At 33.0% G+C, this 26785-nt stretch overlaps 1 protein-coding gene across 5 annotated transcripts in view; it reads left to right on the forward strand.

The window, feature by feature from the left end:
- The window catches only part of HGF (hepatocyte growth factor), a 105184-nt gene extending 81001 nt beyond the window's left edge, over positions 1 to 24183 (forward strand). For all 5 annotated transcript variants that reach the window (XM_023504735.2, XM_031938662.1, XM_003771459.3 and 2 more), the window contains 9 exons: positions 1561 to 1663; positions 4174 to 4307; positions 9729 to 9767; positions 19028 to 19124; positions 20769 to 20843; positions 21449 to 21595; positions 21745 to 21851; positions 21966 to 22111; positions 22841 to 24183. In XM_023504735.2, coding sequence (XP_023360503.1) covers positions 1561 to 1663; positions 4174 to 4307; positions 9729 to 9767; positions 19028 to 19124; positions 20769 to 20843; positions 21449 to 21595; positions 21745 to 21851; positions 21966 to 22111; positions 22841 to 23017 — 1025 coding nt within the window. In that variant the 3' untranslated portion in view covers positions 23018 to 24183. The remainder of the gene's footprint in view (positions 1 to 1560; positions 1664 to 4173; positions 4308 to 9728; positions 9768 to 19027; positions 19125 to 20768; positions 20844 to 21448; positions 21596 to 21744; positions 21852 to 21965; positions 22112 to 22840) is intronic.
- The last annotated feature ends 2602 nt before the right edge of the window (positions 24184 to 26785 follow it).

The following is a 26785-nucleotide window of genomic DNA, read 5'->3' on the forward strand; positions in this document are numbered from 1 at the left end:
TAAATACTTATTAATATTGCATACAAAGCTCTGTTTTAGATGTTGGAGATAGAAAAAAATAGTTTTTGCCTTTATTTTATACTGAAGGCAGGGTTGATACATAGACAAGTACACAGGCAATTAAATATAAGACAAAAGATAAATTTCAGGTGACTCAGTGGATAAAGTGGTGGTCTGACAAGTTCAAATCTGACCTCAAATATTGTCTGCGTTATCCTGGGCAGGACACTTAGCTATCATTTGCCTCAGTTTTGTCAAATATAAAATGGGCATAATAGTACCTCCCAAGGTTGTTGTGAGATTAAAATGAGTTATTTGTGAAGTACTTTGCATAGTGACTGTTATAGAGTAGACACTATACAAATATTAGCTATTACTATTATTCAGATTATCAGCCAATTTTTTTAAGAAGCTAATTGGGCTCAATTACTGTGATAGGTAAAATATGAGATAAAAAGACATAAAAGGCATATTCCCTACCCCCAGGGCACTTTCAATGTAGTTGTTGATATGTACATATAAAAAGCTCACTTTTAATAAATGGCATTAAGATAATGCCCAGACAAATATTGAAGTTAAGCATGGTATTCACTTGACCAAAACTAAAAATGTTAGAGAAATGCCTAAGAATATTCTAGAATTATTAGCATCAAAAGAAATATTAAAGATAAAATAGATCAGAGGTTCTTAACCCCTGATTCAGGGAAGGATACAGGGAAGAAAGCAGTGGATAAGGAAAGGATGAAAATTTAGGAGAGAGATAATGCTTGAAGAGGACATCCCCAGATGTTCTACTCCTACCCCAGGTATATAAAATACAATTTGTGGGGATGAAGGGGGTTTAATGTGTATGTCTATGAAGTTGGAAAGGAAATTTTATATCTATCTATATCCATATCTATTTCTTTCTATCTGTCTGTCTTTCTGTCTATTCATACACACATATACATATACACACAACATTAATTAAATTTATATTTAATTTAATTTTAAACATTAATTATATATTACATTTTCCTTCAATTATTTTTTTCCCCTTAAGAACATTCATCTGAGAAGAAGCACATAAGTATCACCAGAAAGCCATACATACACATAAAAGTTTAAGAATTGATGATTTAGCCCCAAATGAGCTACCTAAGTTTGCCCAAAGAATTAACGACATAGACAAGAGCCCTGTCTAGGTTCCTTGTCAAGTTCTCTTATTACTACTATAGGCTTTTCCAATTCTCAAAAGAATTATCTTAAAAATTAATGCTACATGCATTTATTTTTTATTGCTGCAGTGGTTCTTAATATTTCTTATTTATTTTTAATATAGAAAACTGGTGAACTTGTTTAAGTTGTCAATTTAGCTTAAAAAATAAGTATCATATAATTGTTCCAGATTAAAGGACTTGGGCTTTGAGTATTCTGAATCATTTATATTATTAATAGTTTCTTTAAAAAATGTTTTTATTGCATTTTGTTGCTTTTAAAGAGATAATTATCCTTACATTCTCCTATAGATTTCTTCAATGATTATCTCCCTCAACTTTCATTTTATTTTTTAAAAACTAGACTGTTATCGTGGAAATGGCAAGAATTATATGGGAAATTTGTCCAAAACAAGATCTGGGCTAACTTGTTCCATGTGGGACAAGAATATGGAAGACTTACACCGGTGAGTAAATTTTATTTATGGAATAATCAACATATGGTAATAACACAAGTATGGATTAAATATATATATATAGTATGTGAATGATTCTTTACTTGGAAATGTGAGAAGTACAAATTTCAAGGCAATGTGCTATAGTAAAAAGGGGGCTATGTTTGGAGGGATTACATAGATGACTAACAACTAACTTCCCACTGTCAAGAAAATTAGCAAATGTCATCCTTGTGGAGGTAAGACAGAGACTGTACATAAGAATACCATGTGATAAGAACCTCAGGAATAGGAGGAGAAGGAACATGATTTTGGCAGAAATTTGGGATTTAAGATTTGGGGTAGTCATTTCGCTACTTATTGCATGCCAGGTACTGTTTTAAGTACTGAAGATAAAAGGATAAAAATGAAAATAGAGACTGTTTTCAGTAGTTTATATTCTAGAGTACAAGAGAAGGCTGAAGAAATGCTAACAACTGGTGGGGGGGAAATCAGGGAAGGTCTCATGTAGGAGCTGGCACTTTAGTGCAGTCTTTAATGTAGTTAGATATTCCAAGAGATGGAATTGAGAAGGGAAAGGGTTCCTGGCATAGAAAAACCTGTATGGAGGAATGAGGAAATGCTAGATTAAGGAGCAGAAATTAAAACAATTTGTCTGGAACATAGAGTAAATTCAGGTAGTTGATGTGAATTTGGTCTGGAAATATAGGTTGAAGCCAGGCTGTAAAACTTTAAATGCAAAACAAAGCACTTTGTATTTTATCTTACAGGCAATTTTGGTGGTAGTTGTGGTGGTATTCAGTTGTTTCAGTGGGGTCTAACTCTCTGTAACTCCTTGCGGGGTTTTCTTTGCAAAGATACTAGTGTGGTTTGCCACTCCCTTCTTCAATTCATTTTACAGATGAGGAAACTGAAGCAAACAGAGTTTAGTGTCTTGCCCAGGGTCACACAAGTGTCTGAGGCCAGCATTCTACCCACTGCATTATGTGGCTGCCCAACCCTAAAGACAACAGAACCATTAAAACTTTTAGGGCAGGGAGAGATATAATCTTTACCTACCTTGTCACTGGCTGTCTCCAATGATTGGAGTACTCTCCTTCCTCACCTTCACCTCCTGGAATCCTCCAAGACTCAGTTCAAATACTGCCTTCTTCAGGAGGCTCTTCTTCCATTCTCCCTTACTTCACTGCTAGTGCCTTTTCTTTGAGATTAATTTTTATTTGCACTGTCTTTGTCTTGTATGCAGATGATTTTTTTTTGAAAATATTGTTTCTTCCATTAGAATGAGTGCTCCTTGAGAACAGCGACAGGTTTTTTTTTTCTTTTATTGTGTTCCTAGCACTTAGCATTATACCTAACACATACTAAGTGCATAATTAAAATTTTACTAACTGACTTAAAAATTATTAGTTGGCAGCATGATGAAAATGCATTGGAAGAGGAAGAGATTGGTAAGATCAATTAGGAGACTATTTCACTAAGCTAGATGAAATATAAGAAGGGCCTGAATTAATATAACAGACACATTGATCCTTTCCTTCCTTCACTGATGACCTTAAAGAGATTAGTTTCAGTGGAATTAAGAAATACATGTGGAGTGATAAAGTAGATAGTGATGGTAGACTTTTTATTTTAGGTATTTGGAAAAAAGGTGGATTTACAGGATGCATTCAGGGTTACTAGGATTCAGTGAAAGTTTCAAAGGTGGGGAAGATAATGGATATGCTTATACACAGCAGGGAAGAAAGCAGTAGATAAGGAAAGGATGAAAATTTAGGAGAAAGAGAATGCTTGAAAGAGGCACACTATTACTTTCTCAATAATGACCTTAAATTGCATTAGCTATGTCTAATAAAATACACATATAAAAATCTTATTCAAATAATACTTTGCAGTAGGTCTTCTCCTACTTCTCAGTAATATTGTACCTCATGAACATGAAGATTACAAATTAATTAAGGGTTTTCATGAAGATTGTTTTCCATTTTTATTATATCATTTACTTTTTGTAATCTGATTTCCTTTGGATTGCTTCTCAATTTTCATTATTACTTAAGCTCATATCCTTATGATAACTGCAAATGATGCAAAATCTACAAACATTTGAATAGATACAGATAACCATGTATTTATATATGAATTTAGATATAGAATATTTTTTCTTTGTCTTTGAAGGCTTTTGAATTTTGAATGCTTTCATCCTCTTCACTTCAGAGCAGCGGTTATAGAATAGATAGCAAAATAAAGTTGCATATCTGTCCTAGTTTTTATATTTCTAACTAAAATATTTCTTTTTAACAGAAAAGGATTCCAACAGTATAAAATAGAAAGTATGTGAATCATTTATATCCCTAATTTAAGATGGAAGTTTCTAAAGAAAGGATTCATTGAAACATACATGAACTTTTACATAAGTGGTAAAAATTTAAGATCTATAATGCAAGCTATGGACTCTTTTTTTGGTAATACTTTGTTTTCTTGTAGTGAACAGCTTATGATGTTTATAACATGTTTTTATACAGACATACTTTTTGGGAACCAGATGCTAGTAAACTGAATAAGAATTACTGCCGTAATCCTGATGATGATGCTCATGGGCCATGGTGTTACACAGGCAATTTGCTAGTTCCTTGGGATTACTGCCCAATCTCTCGCTGTAAGTGTGCTTGCTTCTAATCTTTTCTAGTAGAAATATTTTAATCATACTGTGTCCATTGTAGTAATATTTATAGATATAATTTCTTCACATGCTCTGCCTCTGTTCTATTGCTTTACCACTGTATTGCAGAAGTGGAAAGGTGATTGTATAGATCTGGTGGTCATTTTGGAGTTTTCTTGTTCATTAATTTCTATAGCACAAAGAGTCATCAACAAGTGGCCAGGCTACCTATGCATACTTAATTCAGTTGGTCATTGGAAAATAGTAACTTGCTAGGAACATATCTGAAAACTTTTCATCATGGTAGAACTTTCCAGGATAGCCAGATGGTGCTATAAATAGAATGCTGAAACTGGAGTCAGAAAGACTCATCTTCCCGAGTTCATGTGATCCTGGGCAAGTCACTTACTCCTGTTTGTCTCAGTTCCTCATCTGGAAAATAAGCTGGAGAAAAAAAAAGACGAATCATTCCAGTATCTTTGCAAAGAAAAATCCAAATGAGGTGATGAAGAGTCAGACATTAAGGAATAAACAACAGCAATAGTTGTTTCCAGAGCTTAGGATGGCTTTTACCAATGTATTGTCATTTTTATGCCCTAAGGACTTTTAATGATACTGTGGAGTTTTACAGTTTAGGCAGCTATAGATAGGTGGCAATTTGAACTGTTAAAGAGTTATGCACATGGATGAGATCCCAGAGCTCAGTAGAATTAGTTTTAGGTGTCTACTATTTGCTGGGCTTTTGGGCTAAGTGCTAGGGAGACAAAGAAAAGCCATATGCATTTTAAATAACCCAATAAAAATGTCCTACATTTCACTACCTTGTAGTTAAAAAAAAAAAAAGGATATTTAAATAAACAAACAAAAAACAGATTGACCCCATAAGCTTCAGGTTTATGAGCTGTGTTTTAAAAGTAATTCTAAAGAAAACTAAAATGATTTGTGAATCTGATAATCCATTTTTAGTAGTGTATCTTTCATAAATTATACCCTCAAGAATCAGCTGGTTGTTGAATAAAGTATCTTATGTTTGAAAAAAGCATCAAAATTCTGTATATCTCTATCAAGTAAAAAAAACATATATATAGGGCTTTTTAATGAAATTTACCAATTTAGAACCAGAACTTGTTTCTCTCTCTCTTTTTCTTTTGTTCTGCATTCGTTCTGATACATCTCTCCAACTCCCTGTCCTTATTCGATATTTCCTTTTTTCCTTCCATTTGTGGTGTAAATATAATGTCTATATAATGTCTATGTAATAATACAGTGCAGCTAGGTGGCAATAGTGAACAGAGTCCCATCTGGAATAGGGAAGACTTAAGTTCAGATCTGGACTCAAATGCTTATCTGAGGCAAGTCATTTTACCAAGAAAACTTCCAATGGAGACCCCAAAAGCCAGACATGACTGAAAACATTTCAAGTTTATCAACAATAAAAATATAATACAGACTTCTACAATTCTGAAAGAGGTACTCTCATGAATACAGATGGCACAGGCACACTGTGGTATACCACTGCCTCTCAATCTCATAGACCCTCTCTAAGTGAAAGACAGAATCCCAGATCTTTGTATAAGGCATTTATGCTTTGTAGATATTGTTGTCACATGTGGGGACCATCTTTCTCTTTTTTTTTTTTATCCCTTGGAGGATTTTGTACTTTCTTCATTGCAAAACATACAACAAATCATCATAAAATAAAGCCTATGTGTGTCATAAGAGTTTTTTTTTAGACAGGAAAAAAATCTTCCCCATTAGAATATTATTTAAGTATCTTTTATTATATTTTCTTGCTTGTTGTACCCTGGGCAGTTCTCTACTTTGTCCATACTTTGTATCACCTCTGTCTTAATAGAAAAAATGAGCATTAGCCCTCTGATTTCATTGTTATGGGGAATTACCAAGTAAGCTAACTTTCTGCTAGGTCAGATCAGTATTCTTTTTTGTAACATATAGAGTTAGATAATTGCTTAAAGCAATGAGAGATGTAATGACTGTATACACAAGGTAACACTGCCAGAATGTATGTCAAATACAGGATTGGAACCCAAGTTTTCTTGGTTCTGGGGTGAACTATTAGTCCAGCAACACCAAACCTGCTTTGCTTGGCACTACCTCTCTTTGACTGCAGTGAATTAGGAAGCTTTCCTTTATTGATTTGATCATAGCAAAAGAAGAAGCTAAGTAGTTCAGTCGATAGAGTCCTGTACTCTCAGGAAAACCTGGATTTGAACTTGCCTCAAAAATACCTCTGTTTGCTTCAGTTTTCTTGAACATAAAATGAAAATAATAATAGTACCTTGCTCCCAGATTTGACATGAGAAATTAAAATGAGATTATATGAAAAAAATTCATCAAATGTGTTAAGAGATCTCTGGCAACACTAGAAAGAACCATATCAGTTGAGTAATGAGGTTGAAAACCAGAGTACAAAAGTGACAATAATTTATATAGCAATTATATATAGAACTTTAAGGTTTACAAAATAAATTTTATTCATTATAGCAGCCCAGAAGTTTTGATTTCTAAGCAACAGTTTATAGAAATCTTTAGCAAACTAAAATATGTATATGTGTGCATATGTCAATGGCCAGATGAATGAACAAACATATAGTCATGAGATATCTTCATATTCAATGAAGACGAACTCTACAAAGCATAGTTGACAAATCTCATTATTTCTTCCTCTAAATCACTTCTCACATCTGACCTATTCTCCTTACTAATACTTTTATTCATGCTTTCATCATCTCTTGTTTAGACTATTCCAATGATTTCTTAGTTGTTCTGTCTGTTTTACCTCTTCCCCTTTTTCACACATTTGCCACAAAGGTACTAAAATTAATCTCCTCAAGTACAAATCTGACCCTGTTACTCCTCTGAATAATAAAAAAAAAAAGTCTTTTGCCTCTGGGATAAAATAGAAATATGTGTCTTTGGATTTCAAATCACTTCAAAACCTAGCCTCAATCTATTTTTTCTAGGCTCACTATACATTACTCCCTTTCATACCTTCTATAATCAAGACAAACTTCTTATTTGAATTCTCTGTGGTCTTCACATCTGTGTCCTCTACCTCCCATATACATACCTTGACACTGGCAATTTTCTATGCCTTAAATGCACTTTGGATTCATCTCTTGTGGAGTCCCTTTCTTCCTTCAATATGCAGCTGAAGTATCAGCTCCTATATGAAGCATTTTCAGCTTTTTTTCCCATTTACTTTCCCTCCATCCCTTTTTATTTTTTCTGTATACATTTATTTTGTATGTATTTGCACATGTACATGTTTTCTCTTTAAAAGAATGTAAAATTGTTGGGAGTAAGGACTTTTTCACTTTTTGTATTGATTCCTAGCACCTAAAACAATTCAGATGTTCAATAAGTGTGAATGAAGTGATTGATACACAAGGTAAAACTGCCAGAATGTATGTCATTAGATACAGGATTGGCTGCAGTTAATTAGGAAGCTGTTCTTTTAGCTGATTTGGTCATAGCAAAAGAAGAAGCTAAGTTCAAATGTCTGAATTACTGGCTTAGATTTTGCTTTGCCATTTTGGAAGTCATTATATATGAGACATATATCGATTTCCATGTATACTGTGTATGTTTTATATATGTGTATCTATATCTGTATCTATAAAATCCTTATCATTAAGAAAGGCTTTGCTCATTATATATTTTGGTAGTCTTCCTTCTCTTTAAGAAAAACAGCCTGATCCTTAATAACACAAGAGTTATTTTTCCAAGAGAAAAAGAGCAAGAAGGAAAAAAAAATGTATCTGGTGTTAATGAAATGAAAGAGTTAAATCAACTAAGGCCTCTTTTCACATTATGAAATATTGTTTCCAACCCCAATAATAAACCACAGGCCTTGCAAATCACACCTTCTTCACAAGATGCTAGCAGGAGAATTCTGTTGTCTTGCAGCCTTTCACATCAAAGCAACCAAGGGAGCACAAAGCTATTCATTTTAAAAATTGCAAGTAATTGACTTGGGCGGAGAAACCAATAACCTTGATGTTTTAATTTCCCTAGCCTGCACCTCTCCCAATTTGTAGACCACCTATCCATACCAACTAATAAGCTGTCAACAGCTAACTCAAAGACAAAATCCACCTCAAAATAAGCTAAAGGAAAACTGGATGGGGGTAGAGAGAGAGAATGATGAAATTCATATTCCTATCTTTTTACCAATCTTTCCTCTATGTTTCTAAGTTAAATATTAGAAAATAAGTCTTTTATATGAACTAATCACCTAGAAATACCTAAAAATATATAACTGTCAAATTTGCATCTCTGAAAAAGAAATCCTTATGTTTCTCCCCCTTATCCTCCATCCATTGCTAATTTTTTTTGAGTTCAAGGCAATTTCAGGGATTAACAGCCAGCTACTGTTAATTGTGCCTGACTGCACTATAGGCCATCAATTCCAAATAGCTAGTCATTTAGCTCCAGGAAATGCCTTGTGCCTCATTCATTATTGCTTAATTATTCCCTATCCCAAGCATCTTCCTGTCCTGTCACTATTGCTGCATTTAACCCCTGGCAGGGGGTTTGTGAAAAGTAGTATCTTTTGAAATTGAAATGAATGTTTCACACATCTACCAAAGAAATCAGCACCCTTAACTTCTCACCATTTTGTAATACTGAAAACATGAAATAGAACCTTGAATTTCCACTCAGCTATAAAATAACCACTACATTATTAGTTTAGATTCAGAATTTGGATTTTCTTAGATAATATATATGATATATTCATTTCTTATAGTTCTGCACCTTTGTGCAGTATTAGTTCAGATTAGTTCAGTGTTATCTATAATTTTCCTCTAGGATAACTTAGTCCTACTAAAGATCATATATTTCCCATTACTGGACATTTTTGTCAATTCAATAGAAATTAATAATTATTTAATTTTAGTAATGTAACTGAAAATGCTGTAAATTCGTTCTCCAACTGACATAAAAACCAAATCCTGGTAGGCTACTAAAAAAAAAAAGATGAAAGCAGATATATTATCTGGTACTAATACACACAGCAATCTAATTTCTTCCAATATAACAATTAATAATTACTTTGAAGAATTCTAATGTCTTAAATTTGGGTGGTATTATATATACACAAATATATCTTGTCTGCTAAATTTATGTATTTATATATAATATATGCACATATATGTATTTCTGTGTGTGTCTATATAAAGGGGGATGGAGAAAGAAAGGGATACAAGAGGGAAGGATTTGAGAGAGACAGAGAAAAGGGAGGGAAGGAGAAAGGAAAGAAAGGAGAAAGAGAGGATAACAGCAATATGTAAAGTAATTTGAAGTATTTTGTTTCCTTTACTTAGATACTTATTTTAGGACTTTTTTCAGGTATTTTTTAAAATCAATTTTAAAATACTTTGTTTGCTTTTTCAGGTGAAGGTGATACTACACCCACAATAGTCAATTTAGACCGTAAGTAAACTTCATATGTGCTTGTTTCCTCCTAAGAATTTTATTATTATTAAATATTTGAAATTCTTTAATTTTATGAAATGTACTTATTAATTTTACTGGAGGGTTTTTATATGTGTATGTAGAGGAAAGAGAAAGAAAAGCTGGGAACATATTGATATATACTATTATTTGATTTTAAATACATGCTTTTGTATTTTAATTTGAATGAGTACTAGAGTGAGTATTAGTTTAAAGAGGGGCAGCATCTGTCTTGGCTGATATTATTCATATAAACAATGCAATTAACATAACATTCTTGACATAATAGCTATTTAATATATTTTTGAGCTGATTTAGCTATTAGTGTAACTGACCTTATAGAAATTTGATTTTATGGAGGCATGAGAAAAATAATTTTAAAATTGTTTCCATTTTTCCTTTATGTTTACAATATTATCCTTATCATTCAAGATTATTTAAATAATTTTAAAAGGCTCTACTAAGCACCAAACTCATATAAGCTAACTAAAGGCTTTTATATTTTTATAGTTTTGTTAGGTTTAAGGAGGTAAAGAATTTTTTTCAATTTCACAAATCAAGTGAGCCATATCAAAGTACTTGGGAAAATAATATAAATACTTGTGTCATTGGAGATGTATGAAAAACATAAAAACAACAATGAATACAGAGGTCAATTATGAAAAATAGAGGCTGAAATAATATGATAATTTGCTTTAAGACTTTTACCTCATAATTGCTTATGAATACAGATTGCAAGCTCCTTGAGAGCAGGGATTATCTTTTTCCTCTTTTGGTATTCCAACACTTAGCACTGTGCTTGATACACACAGTAGTCAGTTAATAAATGTTTATTGAATTGAATTTTTGCAAACTCACCTTAGAAAAAATCTTAGTGCTGAAATGGCTCTCACACATTATCTAATGTTACATTATGAGAATTAACCACGTTAATGAACCTTTAATCTTTTTTTTTTTCATAGATGAAACATTCTGTTTCACTTTTCAGAATTATTACCTTATTATGAGAATTATGCTCTTCATCTTATAAAAGAGATGGCATTCTTTTGAGAGTTATCTTTGTTGGGCTCCAAGCTACTGATTAACTGCTGAATATAATTTAATTCTCTCCGATGTAAATTCCCTCAGATGTTTAAAGATAGAAAGCATACCTCTCTTAATTTTTTTTCCTTAAGCAGGATAAAATGCCCAGTTCCTTTAAGCAGTGTTTAAAGTCTCTTTATTATCTTTGTCCCTTTCCTGTCAAATGTTTCATTTTGTTGCTGTCCTTCATAATGGATGGTGCCCCACATTGAATACAGTGCTTCAGTAATCCACCACTGGAATAAAGCATTTGCTCTTTACAAATTTAAAAAAAAATCTCTCAAAGATAGTTATTGTGCTATGTTCAGTCATTCAGTTTTGTCCAACTCTTCATGATCTCATGCCAGGGCTTTTTATCATCTACAATCTCTTGAGGTCTGTCCAAGTTCATGTTCAATATTTCTATGACACTACCCATACATCTCATTTTCTCCTGTCTTCTTTTCTTTTTGCCTTCAATCTTTCCTGACATCAGGGTCTTTCCCCAAGAGTCTCATCTTCTCATTATGTGGCTGAAGTAGTTAAGCTTCATCTTCAATATTTGACCTTCCAGTGAATAGCAGGAATTAATTTCTTTAAGATCAATTTATTTGATCTCCTTGATATCCAAGAGACTCTCAAAAGTCTTCTCCAGAACCACAATTTGAAAGTATTGATTATGTAGCACTTAGCTTTTCTTATAGTACAACTTTCACAGCCCTACATTGCTACTGGAAAAACCATAGCTTTGACTATATGGACTTTTATCCACAAAGTGATATTTCTGCTTTTTAGTATGCTTCAAGTATCTTAATTTCATGGTTTCAGTCTCCATCTGCAGTGATCTTTGAGACCAAGTATATAAAATCTGATACTACTTCAATTTCTTCTTCTATTTGTCAGGAAGTGATAGAGCCAGGTGCCAAGATCTTAGTTTTTTTTTTATGTTAAGCATTCAGCCAGCTTTGCTCAGTTCACATATTGCTGAAGCCTAGCTTACAGAATCTTAAGCATAACCTTACTGGCATGTAAAATAAGTGCATTTATTTAGTAATTTGAATATTTTCCTTGAACGGTTCTCTTGATATCTCTAATTTCCTTGAAGAGATCTCTTATGTTTTCTATTTTTTTTTTTTTTGCATTGTTCATTTAGGAAAACTTTCTTATTTCCCTTTGCTATTCTCTGGAATTCTGCATTCAATTGAGTATATCTTTTCCTTTCTCTTTTTCTTTTTGCTTTCCTTCTTTCCTCAACTACTTCTAAAGCCTCAACAGCCATTTTTCTTTCTTGTTCTTTTTTTCTTGGGATTTTTGTTGTTGTTGTTGTTGTCATCGTCACCTCTTATATAGTATTCTCAATCTCTCCATGGTTTTTCAAGCACCTTATCTACCAGGTCTAATTCCTTAAATCTATTCATCACCCCCATTCTATATAATAATAAAGGATATTACTTAGGTTACCTATATGGTCTGATAGTTTTCCCTTTTTTCTTCAACTTAAGTCTGTATTTTGTAATAAGAAGATCATGATCTGAACCACAATAAGCTACATATCTTGCTTTAACTGACTTTATAGAGTTTCTCCACTTTTGACTGCAAAGTATATATAATCAATTTGATTTTCATATTGACTTTTTAGTGAAATCTAGGTGTAGAGTTGCCTTTTGGGTTGTTGAACTAGATTGTTTACTATGATAAGCAAATAATTTTGAGAAAACTCTGTCTCTTCCCTGCTTCATTTTATCCTCCAAGGCAAATTTTGCTTGCTATTCTAATTATCTTTTGATTTTTATACTTTGGTATTCCAAACCCCTATGATGAATGTAACATCTTTTTTTTTTGATGTTACTTCTAGAAGATATTATAGATGATTAACTTTGGCCTCTTTAGCATCTGTGTTAGAAGTATAGACTATATTACTGTTTTGCCTCGTGATAGTTTGCCTTGAATTCAAAGAGATATTAATGTTATTTTGTGGGGCTGCTTTTCTCACTCTTATATTGACTGTGAGGGAGAGGGAGATCCTCAGAGTTTCTGGCTGAAACAGAAATGATTACTATTTACATCCAATCTGACTCAAGCAAAACTTAAACAGCGATCAATTGATGCTTGGCCTAGGATTCATTGGTAGCCAATGAGAAGCAAATTGGTTTTGGTTTAAGGCATGATTCTTAAGAAAGAAATCTAGCCAGTAAACTCTAAGATATCTTGGGGGAAGTTTAAAGATCCAAAAGAAAAGGGAAAAAAATGCTTTTAAGAGCATTTTTACGTATGATACCCTATGTGGACAAAGAAAGGGAAGAATGGAAGGAAGGAAGGAATCTGCCAGCTGACCAATTCCAGTTTGTGGGCCAGCTTTACTCACAGAGGTTATTGTCTTTTGCTATCAAAGAGGACCATGACAGGGGCAGCTAGGTGGTGTAATGGGTAGAGCATCAACCCTGAAGTCAGGAGGACCCGAGTTCAAATCTGGTCTCAGACACTTATCACTTCCTAGCTATGTGATCCTGGGCAAGTCACTTAACCCCAGTTGCCCCAGGGGAAAAAAAATTAGCCAACCAAAGAGGACCATGACATCAGGGAAATGATGTCATTTCATGGAAGTGAATTGGATTAGATTTTTTTTTTTTATACTAGTTAAAAGAGGAGATTCTTTGCCTTAATTGCTGACTAGCCTTAATCACTGAATGGGTACAGTTTCAGTTAAACTGACACCTGTTGAAGATCTTAGCTTAAAAAGGTCAAGGTCTTCCATTATATTCAGGGGCATCTTCATCATCTTGATCTGTATCTTGTCATTGGACCCACATGTCTCCGGAGGGGAAAGTGAGTTAGACTTTCCTCACTTAAATCAAATCTCCCTGAAAGCCTGTTCTCTTCTACAATAAAGGACAAAATAACAATTGACTATGAGGACTATTACATTTCTTCTAAGAGATTCTTGCATACAATACTATATGTAATAATCAACTGAATTAAATTTACCCATTGCCATCAATTTGAATTCACTGACATATAAGATGTTGATGTTTAATGTTTCCATCTTATGTGTGACCACATCCAGTTTATCTTGGCTCATAAGTCTAATCTTTAAGGTTCTTTGCAATATTGATATTTATAATATCAATCTTTCCTTTTATTATCAGGCATATCTTCAGCTGAGCTTCTTTTCAGCTTTGCACAATTAGCTTTATTAGTCTGGGAGCTACTTTTAATTGTCCTGGACATCTTTCAACTTGAGGTCTCAGCTTCCAAAGTAATTTCTTTTATCATTTTAGTCTTGTCCACAAAGTTTTCTTGGTAAAGATATTGGAGTAGTTTGCCATTTTCTTCTTGAGTGCATCACCTTTTGTCAGAGTTCTTCACTATGTCCTGTCCATTTTAAGTAACCCTACAAGTCGTGCTTCTTAGTTTCATTGAACTATGTAAATCCATCCACCATGATAAGGCAGCTACCTCTGGGGAGCATCTTACTCTATTTCTAAAGAAATATATTTCCAATCATTTAATCATCAATAATATTTAAAAGGAATGAATGGGAACTTACACTTTTGGGAGGCAGCATGGTATAGGAGGGGAGACATACTGACTTGGAATTAGAACAGTACTATGTTCATAGCCTGTTTCAGATAATAATTAGATATATTAGCCTGAGAAAGTCATAACCTTTGTCTGCTCCAATTTCCTTATGTGTAAAATAAGGACCTAGGATTCTGTGAATACGCAGACCCTTTCCATTTTGCCTCTATCATGCCATAAAATACTGGTGGACACAGCATTTAGGGCAACTGCCAAAAGAATCAGAAATCACTGCAATTGCAGTATAGTGGGTCCTCAGCAATAAAGTAGTTTTTCATACCCTTGCCCTCTCCCATCCCCTACATAATAGTGAAAGGCTAAAAACAATATAGAATCCTTTGGTCGTATGGGATAGAGTTTCTTGATACTATGGGTCTTTATTTGAGAATCCCTCATGCCACATTGATCCATTTGCTTTGGAATTGTTGAATTAGTTGTTACAAATTTGTATAATCTAAATATATTTCTGTTCTTTAGGAACAAATATTTTTATTAATAGCTATTCCAGAAAAGTGGACACTATAAATCACTTTCTCTTCCTGTTGTCTGTGCTCTCCTTTTTGCCCTCTCATTTACAATTTCTTGCTTGTTGGGACAGTCCTTTCTATAATTTCACCCTATTTCTTACATCATTCTAAGACTGATTAAGAATGAGAGCATAAAAAACAGGACATATGCTTGCTTAGGGGAAAGGGGAGTAAGGAATGGAGTTTAAACCATTAAAACTGCTTCCATTTTTGCTCTTTGCAACTCTCCCCAACATTCATCATGAGTTCTAGAATTACTAAATAGGACATCAGTCCCTCGATCCCAGAATTAGTCTCATCAAGAATGTTACTAGTCTTAGAGTCACTGAAATCAATTGATAAAGAATTAAATCATCTAGACTTTATCTGATGTGTCTTAGAGCAAAGGTTCTTAACTTGTGTCTGAAGTGGAAAAGCACCCCAAAATGGGCCTGTGAGAAACATAATCCTAAATCTTTGTAGTTACAAGTCTATTGCTAGTTTTTCACTCCCTAATGCAGATGGTATTTTTAACAACCCAGATGTACTGTCCTGAGAGTTTTGAGACCTTGACAACCTGATAAGCTTAAAGAAATGCTGCTTCTGCTGCCTGACAATGACCCCCTTAGAGTGATAACTTTTTGCCTCCTGTTTAGAATATAAATTCCTTTATTATGACAAATGTATCAAGAAACATTTTGATGTCTCTTCTTTCTATAAATATATGGCCCTGAGGCCACTCATTACTGACCCCTCCCATGTTGGTGTTGGGGTTCAGTCGCTAGCTAGCAATAAACACTCTTAAAACTTCATTATTTTGGCTGCCCTGTTTTTCTCTCTCCTGGGTACTTCATTTGGAGGCCCCAGTGAGATAGCTTTTGGCTCTGTTTCAACAGCGCGCAATCTCAGGTATTTTATATTATCTATTTAAAAACACTTTTTCCCATATGGTGATAATGTTCTGTTGTACTATTAATAGCAGACTTCTGGCATGTAGATTATATGTCGCAATTTGGTAGGCATCATTTTTAAATGGAAAAAAAAACAGATATACATAATCCATTAATATGGGGGGTATAGCAATATAACACAAGCTAGTAGTGATATAACAAACAACATGAATCAACACGAGGAATTATAAGTCCTAGAAATAGTCCAAAACCAATCTATTATCCATTACTTCATGTATCAGGGAATCTAATGATTCCTGCAAGTTTTGAAGTCCTGCAATAGTCTCATCATGTGTCAGGAATCCAGTAATTCCTGAAGATTTTGAAGTCCTGTATCAGTCTTATCATATCTCAGGGAATCCAATGATTCCTGATGCTTTTCAAGTCTTGCAACAATTTTATCAACAATCTCAAAGAATTCAATGATTCCTTCTGGTTCTGAAGTTCTGTAGCAGTCTCATTATCAGTCATGCTCTTTCAGTGTCAGATGTTTCTTAGGTTTTCTCCTTTGTTTCAAGGTTTTTCTCTTTTTCTATCTCTCTCAAGATGCTCATTGGCATCCATCTGTAGAGATGCATGCAAACCCTCTTCCCTAAGCAGTTAACCTATCTAGTCCCTCCATTCACCACTTTCTGCATCTCTCCTCATCACCTGGCGATTATATTGGAGCTGCTTGCACTGGACACTGCCCTTCTGTTAGGTTAAAAGGCCTGTATTCTCCCCAATTGTAATCCCTTTCTCGCATGTGATTGCTTCTCTGCTGACTGATCATATCAGAGTATTTAGCTTCTAAAGACTCTCTGGATGTAATCTCAACTGCCATCATGCCCCACCTGTTTTTTGTTTGAGGTCTTGGAGCTGGGCCCTGCCTCTCATTTCCTGGCTCAGAGGAAACCTTTGTTGCATTTTGGACACAGGGTTTTAGGTCTTGCTCTCTCACCCTGTCCTATCATTCTATCTCTATACCTTCATTGAGCTTTCAGATGCCCTATTTTAGGGCATAGATGAGTCTTTCTGGAAGTCCTTGTCAACAGGGACCCTGTCTTCCCATGTTCTGCATCATAGATTAGTGTGATGACTGCGTATTTTAAAATCAGCCGGAGTCAGGAATTCAGGTTAAGGGAACATCTTCAATTTTTATTCTCTGTGGAGGTGAAGGGGGATTGGAGGTGAAGGGGGATTGTGATAGCAATGTGTGTAGCTGCGACTAGAAACCAGCCAGCAGTCTCTCTCCGCTTCTCTTCCTGCCCCTCTGCCTCCACCCACCAAAATCATCATTTCCTATACAACATATCAAGACTTGTACAAAGAGTGGGCGGGGGCCATTCTTTCTCCAAGCATATATATTAATAGAGTATGGTCCAATTACTATTTAGCCTCATGTGCTTGGGACCTCAGTGCATCAACTTGAGCTTCAGCCCATTACAGATTAGTATAAAAGGCATTTGTGCCCATTGTAGCATAGAGTCTCATGATCTCCTCTAAAGGAACATCCTTATGCTGTCCCAGTATAATTCTTCTACAAACCTCATTATCATTTTCTTTAACAAGTTGTCTTATCATAATTCCTGTAGCTGCATTTTCACCAATAGTTCATATGACAGCTGTCTGCAGACATCCCACAAAATCAGCAAAGGGTTCATTTGGACCTTGTTCTCTTTTTGTGAAGGCTTCCCCTCAATTTTGTCTTCCCAGGAAGGTGCCCCATGCTTTGATAGTAGCAGCAGTAATTTGCTCATATGCTATCAAAAGGTAATTAATCTGTGCTAAAGCATCTGCATGTTGACTTATACCTGCTAGTTGATCAAAGGTAATTGGTATATTAACTCCAGATTGCCCGTTTCATTGGTCTTGTATTCTACATAGTTCACTATACTCCGAAAGTCACAACAAGTTTTGTTCAGGTTCTAAATATGCCATTGCTATAGATTTCCAATCACTAGGAGTTAAAATTTCATAAACCAAATTCTCTAATACTATCTTAACATAAGACAATGTAGCCCCATAAAGAGTACAACCCTTTTTTCAAATCCTTTATTATTTTCAGATCAAAAGGAGTGTATCTTCTCTTTTTTTGACATGAAGAATCAAACTCTTGAATAACAGGGTATGCATTTATTTTTAAATCAGATATATCTTGTCCTTTTGTAGCTTTAAGTAGTGCCTTTTGTAATTGTGTCATAGGCTACTTCATAGGTGGTGCTGATTGTGTTACTGTTTCTCCCTCTCTTCTTTCTCCCTCCACCCATGAAGGGTTATTTGATGGGAGTAGATCAGGGGGTGAAGAATGCCCTAATGGCTCCTTCTTTGAAGCACCACACTCCTGAATTTCATAAGAATTGTACTTAACTCCTTTCTTGTCTGATTCTTCATGTTTTTCTCCTAGTTTGTCAGTACCTCTTCCTCCTGCACTTTCTTCTTTTTCCTTATTCTATAACTTATGTAATTTCCTAAAGCCAATTGTATTAAGTTATATGTATAGAATGTTTCTTTAGGAATTGAATCAGGACCATTATCATTGTAATATTCTCTCCCACTCATCTCCACTTGTTTGGATCTAATTCTTCCTTAGAGAACCAAGGAGATATGTATTTTAATATTTTGAAGAGTTCAATAATCTGCTTCCAAGTTACAATCAAATCTTATTTTTTAAAATCAGTTTAACCATGCTTTCTATATACTTTCCTTGTGGTGGAGAAGGCTCCTTTCTAAACATTTGTCACATTTCAGCTGAAACACTATTGAGCTCTTAACAAAGTTTCCTGCTTGTCTATTTTTGTACTCACCCTAATTTCTGGGTCATACATGTAGCTCCACATTCGGAAGCCAAATTGTAATGTTCTGGTTGGTTTTCTGGAGGTCTCTGGACCACCCTTCGTTTCAGGAGAGTAATCACCATGCTAAACTAGATAACCATTGTGTTATCAATTCCAATTAGTTAGCACCTTGTAAGAATCCTTGTTTCAAGTACAGAGTTCTGGCCCATAACATTCCATGACATTTATATACTATAACTTATTCAGCCCAATTGATGGGCATCCACTCAGTTTCCAGTTCCTTGCCACTACAAAAAGGCCTGCTTGCATGTTGTTTTGTTTTATTTTTTCTTTGTTTTTTAATATATGTTTGGGATTATTTTCAGATCCTGTCATTTCCTGTGCAAAAACAAAACAATTACGAGTAGTAAATGGAATCCCAACACAAACAAATGTAGGATGGATGGTTAGTTTGAAATACAGGTAATTATAATATTTCAAGCAGAATGTCTAAAAATGTATACACTTTATTAATTTTAAAAAGTTGCTCTAGTTCCTTCTATTTCTATTCATATATATATATAAATTGTATACATACACATATATATATGTCTACATATGCCAAGAATATTATTTCTTTCTCTCTCCATACATATGAATATGGGTATATACACATGTTCACATGTTTATATATTTATGTATTTTCAATAAATAACCTTTTAAAGAAACAATCTGTATAATTGCTCAATCTAGTACATATCTGTTTTGTCACTATAAATCCATTTATGTCAGATATTATATCCAGAATTTAAAATAGTTTTTCTTTTGGGAATTTATTTCTAGAAAATAAATGGTATAACATGACTCTGCAGCAGTTTAATCTCATTAAATAATTTTGTTTATATGTTTATCACATTATAGAAATCAAACTGATGGAAAGAAAACTAATAGCCATCAGAATGTAATATTGTAAATTTTAAAAGGAGGGGAATTTTAGATGTTGTATAATAATGCAGCCATATTTTTAGTTCCAGACTACATTCTTTAAAAAAAAAATCATTTAATTCCATTAAGCGAATATTTACTAAAAATCCAAATTGCTCGGCTAGGTGAGGAAATATAAAGACATAATGGAAAAAAAAAAAAAAACTTGTATTTATACTATGTCTACAATACTACAATTATGTAAGTGAAGAGAACAAACCACCAATACTGAGCATTTTATACTTTACTTTTATAATGAATAATATTATCCCAGAAGAACTCAGAAAATTTACTTCTATTCCTTTGTTGTTGTTGTTGTTTTTACAGAGGTAGAGGATTTTGTGAGAAGAATTCTACATTTATTGTCAGAATAGATTAATATGATGGCTAGTTTTGATGAATTACTTTCTTCCTTTATTTGTCCCCTCAATAGAAGAAGAAAATGTATACATTTGGAAATGATGGTGCTGTAAAAAAAAAAAAAAAAATCATAGTTTTCTAAAACCCTAAAAACAATCCATACCCTCAGGGAGCTAATATTCTACTGGTTGCTACCTTAGATCATATACAAGACTAAGTAAAGTATTCTTAAGAATTTTCACAATTTTCATTTTAATGTTATATTAACTCAATTCTGATTCTTCATTTAGTACATATTGTTTAGGTTGCATTATGTGTTACAAGATATAAATACCTGTACAGATCATGCTTACATTCACATATATTAGAAGCTTTAGTGGAAATGATATAATTATAGATAAGCATGATGAAATTAGAAAACAATGTAATACAACATTCAAGATAAAGGCTAATTCTAGTATCACAAAATACCTATATTAGAAGTAAGTGAAATCTAATCTCACTGATTGGTAGTTGAGTGCAACCTCAATCCTTTATATCTCCAACCTGCTCTAGCCCATACTTCATAGTTCATCCTGTCATCCACCAAGACACTAGGAATAACCTTGCCCTCTTCCCCTTATTATTTGGTTTTTTAGCTCTTGTATTGGGAATGATAAACATATCAGTAGTCGCATTGCTACTGGAATGGGCATGCCAATTTATTGCTTTTAGCTTGTGCTTTAATAAATGTTGAATCAAACTTATGGTACTTGTTATATTTTTCTGTTGCTTTCCTCACAGAAATAAACATATCTGTGGAGGTTCATTAATTAAAGAAAGTTGGATTTTAACTGCAAGACAATGTTTCCCTTCTGGGTAAGATATCTATAAAATTAAGTTTTAATTTAGAATAATTTTGATTTGCTAATTTTTGTGTTGCTATTAATTCTATTCATTTATTTTTGTAGCTTAAAGGTATAAAACAAGAAGACAATACACGATTTGCTACTGTTATTTATATTTAAATCCACAGACTTTGCTTTTGGCCTCATTTCATTTGGCATTTGTAAACCTGGGTATGCATTATCCTTTAAACAAATTCCTATGAAAATCAGTCTCAGAAAAGAAAGAGACATAGTATATTACATGTGTTAGGAAATCTTCCACCTGACCTAATTCTTAGTAGTCATGATCTTTTTTGCTTTCTTTTTTAAAAGCAACAAACATCTTTGTGTTTATTTGTATTGCAATTTTAAATATATCAAAAATTATGTATTCACTGATTTTTAAAATCTAATCAAATCTCTACTTACAAATGTATTGTCCTCCATAGTGTTATATTGCAGATTTCAGCTATTTTAATTACTTTTGATTTTCTCTGTATTATGCAAATAGACCAAGAAGAATACAGTCACATAAAATAAAAGTATAGCTACCAAAGTCGTTCTAAAATTATATATTTATTTTAATATTTTATTTAGAACTAAAGATTTGAAAGACTATGAAGCTTGGCTTGGGATTCATGATGTCCATGGAAGAGGAGAAGAGAAACACAAACAAGTTTTAAATATCTCTCAATTAGTATATGGACCTGAAGGATCAGATCTGGTTTTACTAAAGCTTGCAAGGTTAATATTTAAAATTTGAAGATTATTTTTCTTAACTTAAAAAGAAGTTGGGATCATAAAGCAAATGTATACCTTTGCTTTCTTTTAGATAAAATTTCTAAAAATGTTGAATTAAAACCAAGTGTGTTGACTTTTTTTTTTTTTTTCAGACCTGCAGTACTAGATGACTTTGTTAGTACAATTGATTTACCTAATTATGGCTGCACAATTCCTGAAAAGACTACATGTAGTGTATATGGATGGGGATACACTGGATGTAAGGCATTTAATTTTCAATTAAAATTCTATGTTGCTTACTTAAATAGAAGCATTTCTATTTAAATATAATGTTATTTCTCTCTATTAACCTTGATTTTATTTAATTTTTAAGTAATCAATTTTGATGGCCTTCTTCGTGTGGCACACTTGTTTATCATGGGAAATGAGAAGTGTAGTCAATATCACCAAGGAAAGATCACTCTGAATGAATCTGAAATCTGTGCTGGAACTGAAAAAATAGGAACAGGACCATGCGAGGTAAAAAAAAAAATTATAAACCCAAAATGTTTAATAGGAATAATGTTCTCCACCATATTCCCTTTGTACTTTTCTCATATTAAAAACCAAAAAGGTTGGTATTAAGTATACCATGTACCAGAATGATCCATCTCATTTTGTTAAAGGACTCCATAAAATATGACCTTGTTAAAGCTAAATTACATAGGGAAGTTAGTTCCATAAACTATAGGGATAACTTAATGGCATTTCTATAGGCTTTGCAACGTTATGGTATCTTGTGATCACAAGATATTAAAGGCTTTATGAACTGGTATTCTTCAGAGTTATTGTTAGTATTCTTTGTCCCCTTTCCCCCAACTGTAAATCAAGATATAAACCATGCCTGATTACATTAGTAGGAATCTTATGAGTATTTGGGCTATAAAAAGAATATCTCAATTTGAAAGAAAACCTAAAACTAAGGTTCAGTGCATTCTAATATCTTACCTTGCCTTCCAACCCTAAAGATATTAGATATTTCACTTAAATTAGATTATTCCCTAACTCTAAAATATGCGGCCTCCCCCCAAATTTCCATTCATTACATACCTTCTTGTTAGAGGATAGAATTATTTTTGTTTGCATGGGATTAAGAATAATTGTTTGTATATAACTTCATGTGACTGTAATTGACTATATTAAATTATAAAGAATTATCTTTTTTGTCTCTAAAATAATGTTTTTTTGCTATGCATATCCTTTTCCTAGGGAGATTATGGTGGCCCATTGGTTTGTGAACAACATAAAATGAGAATGGTCATTGGTGTTATTGTACCTGGTCGTGGCTGTGCCATTCCAAACCGCCCTGGGATTTTTGTTCGAGTAGCTTATTATGCAAAATGGATTCACAAAATCATGTTGACATACAAGGTATCTCAGTCATAGCTGAAATAAGTGTGGCTGGCGCTTCTCCCACTATAACTCCTCACACAGAGCGCATGAAACTAAAATGTCCCACATACAAATCTTAACCAAACAAACTATACATGACTGTTAAGTTTATTAAGATTCTCATTGGTATTTATGAGTGTTTTCTGTCATTCTATCTGTCAGTGTTATTTTATAAATGATGAAGTGAATTAAGGTATGTGCAAGTTCAGTAACATATCTCCTGAAGATACTTGAATGGGTTAAAAAAATTTACAAAGTTGTTATTGATAGATGACAAAAGATTTTTTAAATAAATAGGGCAGTTCAATTCCCTATGCCACTTTCCATTTTAGTACCTTAATAATAAAGATAATTTAAAAATAATATCATGTCAAACTCATCACCATTATATATTATCCTCCATTTTTAATGAGTTCCTTTAAATTATAGTCCATTATATAACCATTTTCATTTTTTTATCCCATGACCTCTAATACCTTTATGTGGGCATGTCCATACACATGTGCACTAATGTGTATGCATACATACAAACACACACACACACAGAGTCAAAGCATATAATTCATGGTCATCACCATTCTACTCTCTTGTCAGGCAGTACAACACTTTCTAAAAAGAAATTAACAGTTTATATTCAAATAATGAAATCTGTTGCTATTACCAAAAACTGATTAATATCCCTGCAATCATAATCTACTGAAGATTGAGAAGACCTATTCTGAGTATTTTCCAACTCTTAGCATGTTAAATGCTTTGCTGATGCTTTTTGTTTCCTTTTTCAGAGGGAGAATATTATGCACATCCCTATAATCTTTCCCTACTCAATTAAAGTTCATTTATTTATGTAAGTTACTTATATATCTCTACCTACCTAAAGAATCTTTTAGATTCGATATTGGTACGTGAAATAAGAGGAAAATGTTTATTTTTTTTTCACTAAAAGGATTCTCCAAATAAATCTTATATTTAAACAATAAATAAGTTAATTCTAAAAACTTATAGTCTTAGATGAGAACCAAGTTACCTTAAGAACAGTTAAATAATTTGATTGATATTGAAAAATATTATTTTAATCACATAGCCTAATTTTACAAGTGACACCTCAATATGAATTTATTGAAATGAACAGAAACTCCCTCTCCTAATGCAATATGCTTTGCGGATAAAGTGATGACTTTCAAGGCAGAAGATGCTGTTCAAATTCTATTTGTTCCATTTATAGGATGTGTGCTTATAGTGACCCTCTTAATCTCTCTTTAGAGTTCAGTATTTGATATATAAAATTTTAATGGAGTTGGAAAAGCTATCCTCTTTATCCCTCTTAGCTGGAAAACTATGATCACACAAAAGAAAATCTGCTTAGAGGAGGAAAGAACAGAATTATACAGACATCCATCTTTAATGATGAAATAGGATCCTTCTAGCATGACATCATATCAAGTTCACTGTGAACTGATCTGTTCAAAAGCCAACAAGAGGTTTTTGATGAAAATTTTTTACTTAGTTTTTAATAAAGAAGACTAAAAGGTCTTCTGACCTGGATCTTCATATATAGATTTTGTTTGGAAAACATCTGAATTGCCTTCTTCATTGCAGTTCTTTATGATAATGAGTAAAATGGAAAGTTTATAACAAAAATCCAAATATGCTTCAGAATTTGATATTGTAAGTATAGTTATTTACTCATTTGGTCCTTGCAGGATATAGCTCCTTTGAAAATGTATTGCGTTCTCTCTCTCTCTCTCTCTCTCTCTCTCTCTCTCTCTCCTTTCTGTCTCTCTGTTTTTGTGTTTGTGTGTATTTCTCTGTCTTTCTTAAAATCTAGAACCACAATAAGGTCTTAGAAATCTTTTACATAAGCCTCTTTGAAACTATAGCAAAATGTTTAGGATAAGATCCAGTAAGAAAGAAAGAAATCTGGTGTTGAGATAATCCATTCAGTGAAGGATGCTAGAAACTAGTGAGATGTATTAATCAAGATCCTTCAAGATAAGAAATGGTACATTTAGTGCTTGCAGTGAGTTATCTATGAGGGAGTGATGAATCCATCCTAAATCTCTTGGTTTGATTTCATTCACTTTTGCTGATCACCCATTTTAGCCAGGTAAATTGGGAAAGACGACGACATATATGATTAAATGCCTTTCCTTATGGTAGTCATGACCTCAATATCATCATTTATAGCTCACATATAAAAGACTATTTTATTTTTAAAAACAGTTTTATACAATTATTAAATACTTAAAAACTTTTCCTCTGTATTTTTGAAAAAAAAACCAAACATTTCACTGTCAATTATTATACATTCTCGAGAATGGATATATGAATAGGTAGGTATCAAATACATTTAGATTCATAAGACACAACTTTGTCTCTTTAAAACTATGTATTCTTTATTCACAAAAACTGATCCCCCCCAAAAAAATGGAATTATTTTCCACTTTGGGTCTAATTATTAGAAAACATCCATTTGTTTTAAAGTGAACTATGGAAAGTGTGAAAGGAATTTAAAGAGAAGAAGTAAGGACAAGAAACTAAGTCACTTGTAATTATTATGATAATGTGTAATTACATTACATTGATAGATTTTGGTAAAATATATAAAATATCTATTTTTGAGTACTGTTCTTTATCTAGAATAAAGCATAACACTAATAACATTTATATATCTTCCTTGCAAATCTAAGATCTTTTTTGGAAAAAAGGAAATAAACAGTTAATTAGAATGTAACTTTATTTTGAGCAATCAAGAAAGACTTCTTAGATTAAAAGGTTGCAATCAATTTCTGTTTTGACAATTTAAAAAAATGGACATTTCCTAATTGATACTTTTATAGGTATCCTGTTCTACTAAGAATAATGATTAAAAAACCCTTAAATATTTTATTCTTCTGCTGGGCAGAAGGCATACAACCTTTTTAATGTACTTTTATTGGGGGGAGGTGTTATTATATGATGTGTAGGGATTTTTTTTTAAACCTGTTTTCTGTGGCAGTGCCTCAGTAAAATGGTTTATATGGAGTCAAATCTCTATATCAGGCTAGGGCTTGCTATCCAAGTATTGAAGTGATTTCAAGAAATAAGGAGGAACATGAGACACACTGGAGGGCCAGAAAAGAGAATAATAATGATGTGATAGCAAAGTTGTATTTCACTTATTCCTGTGAATATTTCTTGTTGGTACCAATGGTACTGTACAAAGTGAATGTTATAGCCACAGCTTTTTCTTTAAAAGGAACACTGTCAAGAATGAAAACACTTTTATCTGCTCAAAATTAGGTTGCATTTGGTATTTTCCTGATATTTGTGTGCAATTTGCTTTGAGAGAAGATTTGTTATATTTGTGATAAAGAAATATGTCAAAGAGAATATTAATACTATATTAATATACTCTCTAATAATAGGATGCAGCCAAAACCCCTTAATAGTTTCAGAAGGTAGCCATTTTGAAGATAAATTATTTTTTTTTGAGAAAAGGGAAATTTCATCTCAAAGAAACAACTGTTGTGCCTTTTTATGTATTTTTTTCATGAGAGAGTCCAAAACCAAAGTTAATTTTCAATCTCTGAAAATAAATATGACTCTTAGAATTTTAAAAAAGAAATGTAAGCCATGAGAAATCTTTTGGACGGTGTAAATCTTGACAGTGTGCCTTTTAAATAGGCTTATTTCCATTTGCACAGAAAGTGTTTATCTTTGAGAACCCATAAGTAGAATACTGTGGATATTACAACCATTTGTCTTGCATGTAAATAGAAAAAT

Source organism: Sarcophilus harrisii, chromosome 5, assembly GCF_902635505.1.
Source record: "Sarcophilus harrisii chromosome 5, mSarHar1.11, whole genome shotgun sequence".
NCBI lineage: Eukaryota > Metazoa > Chordata > Mammalia > Dasyuromorphia > Dasyuridae > Sarcophilus > Sarcophilus harrisii.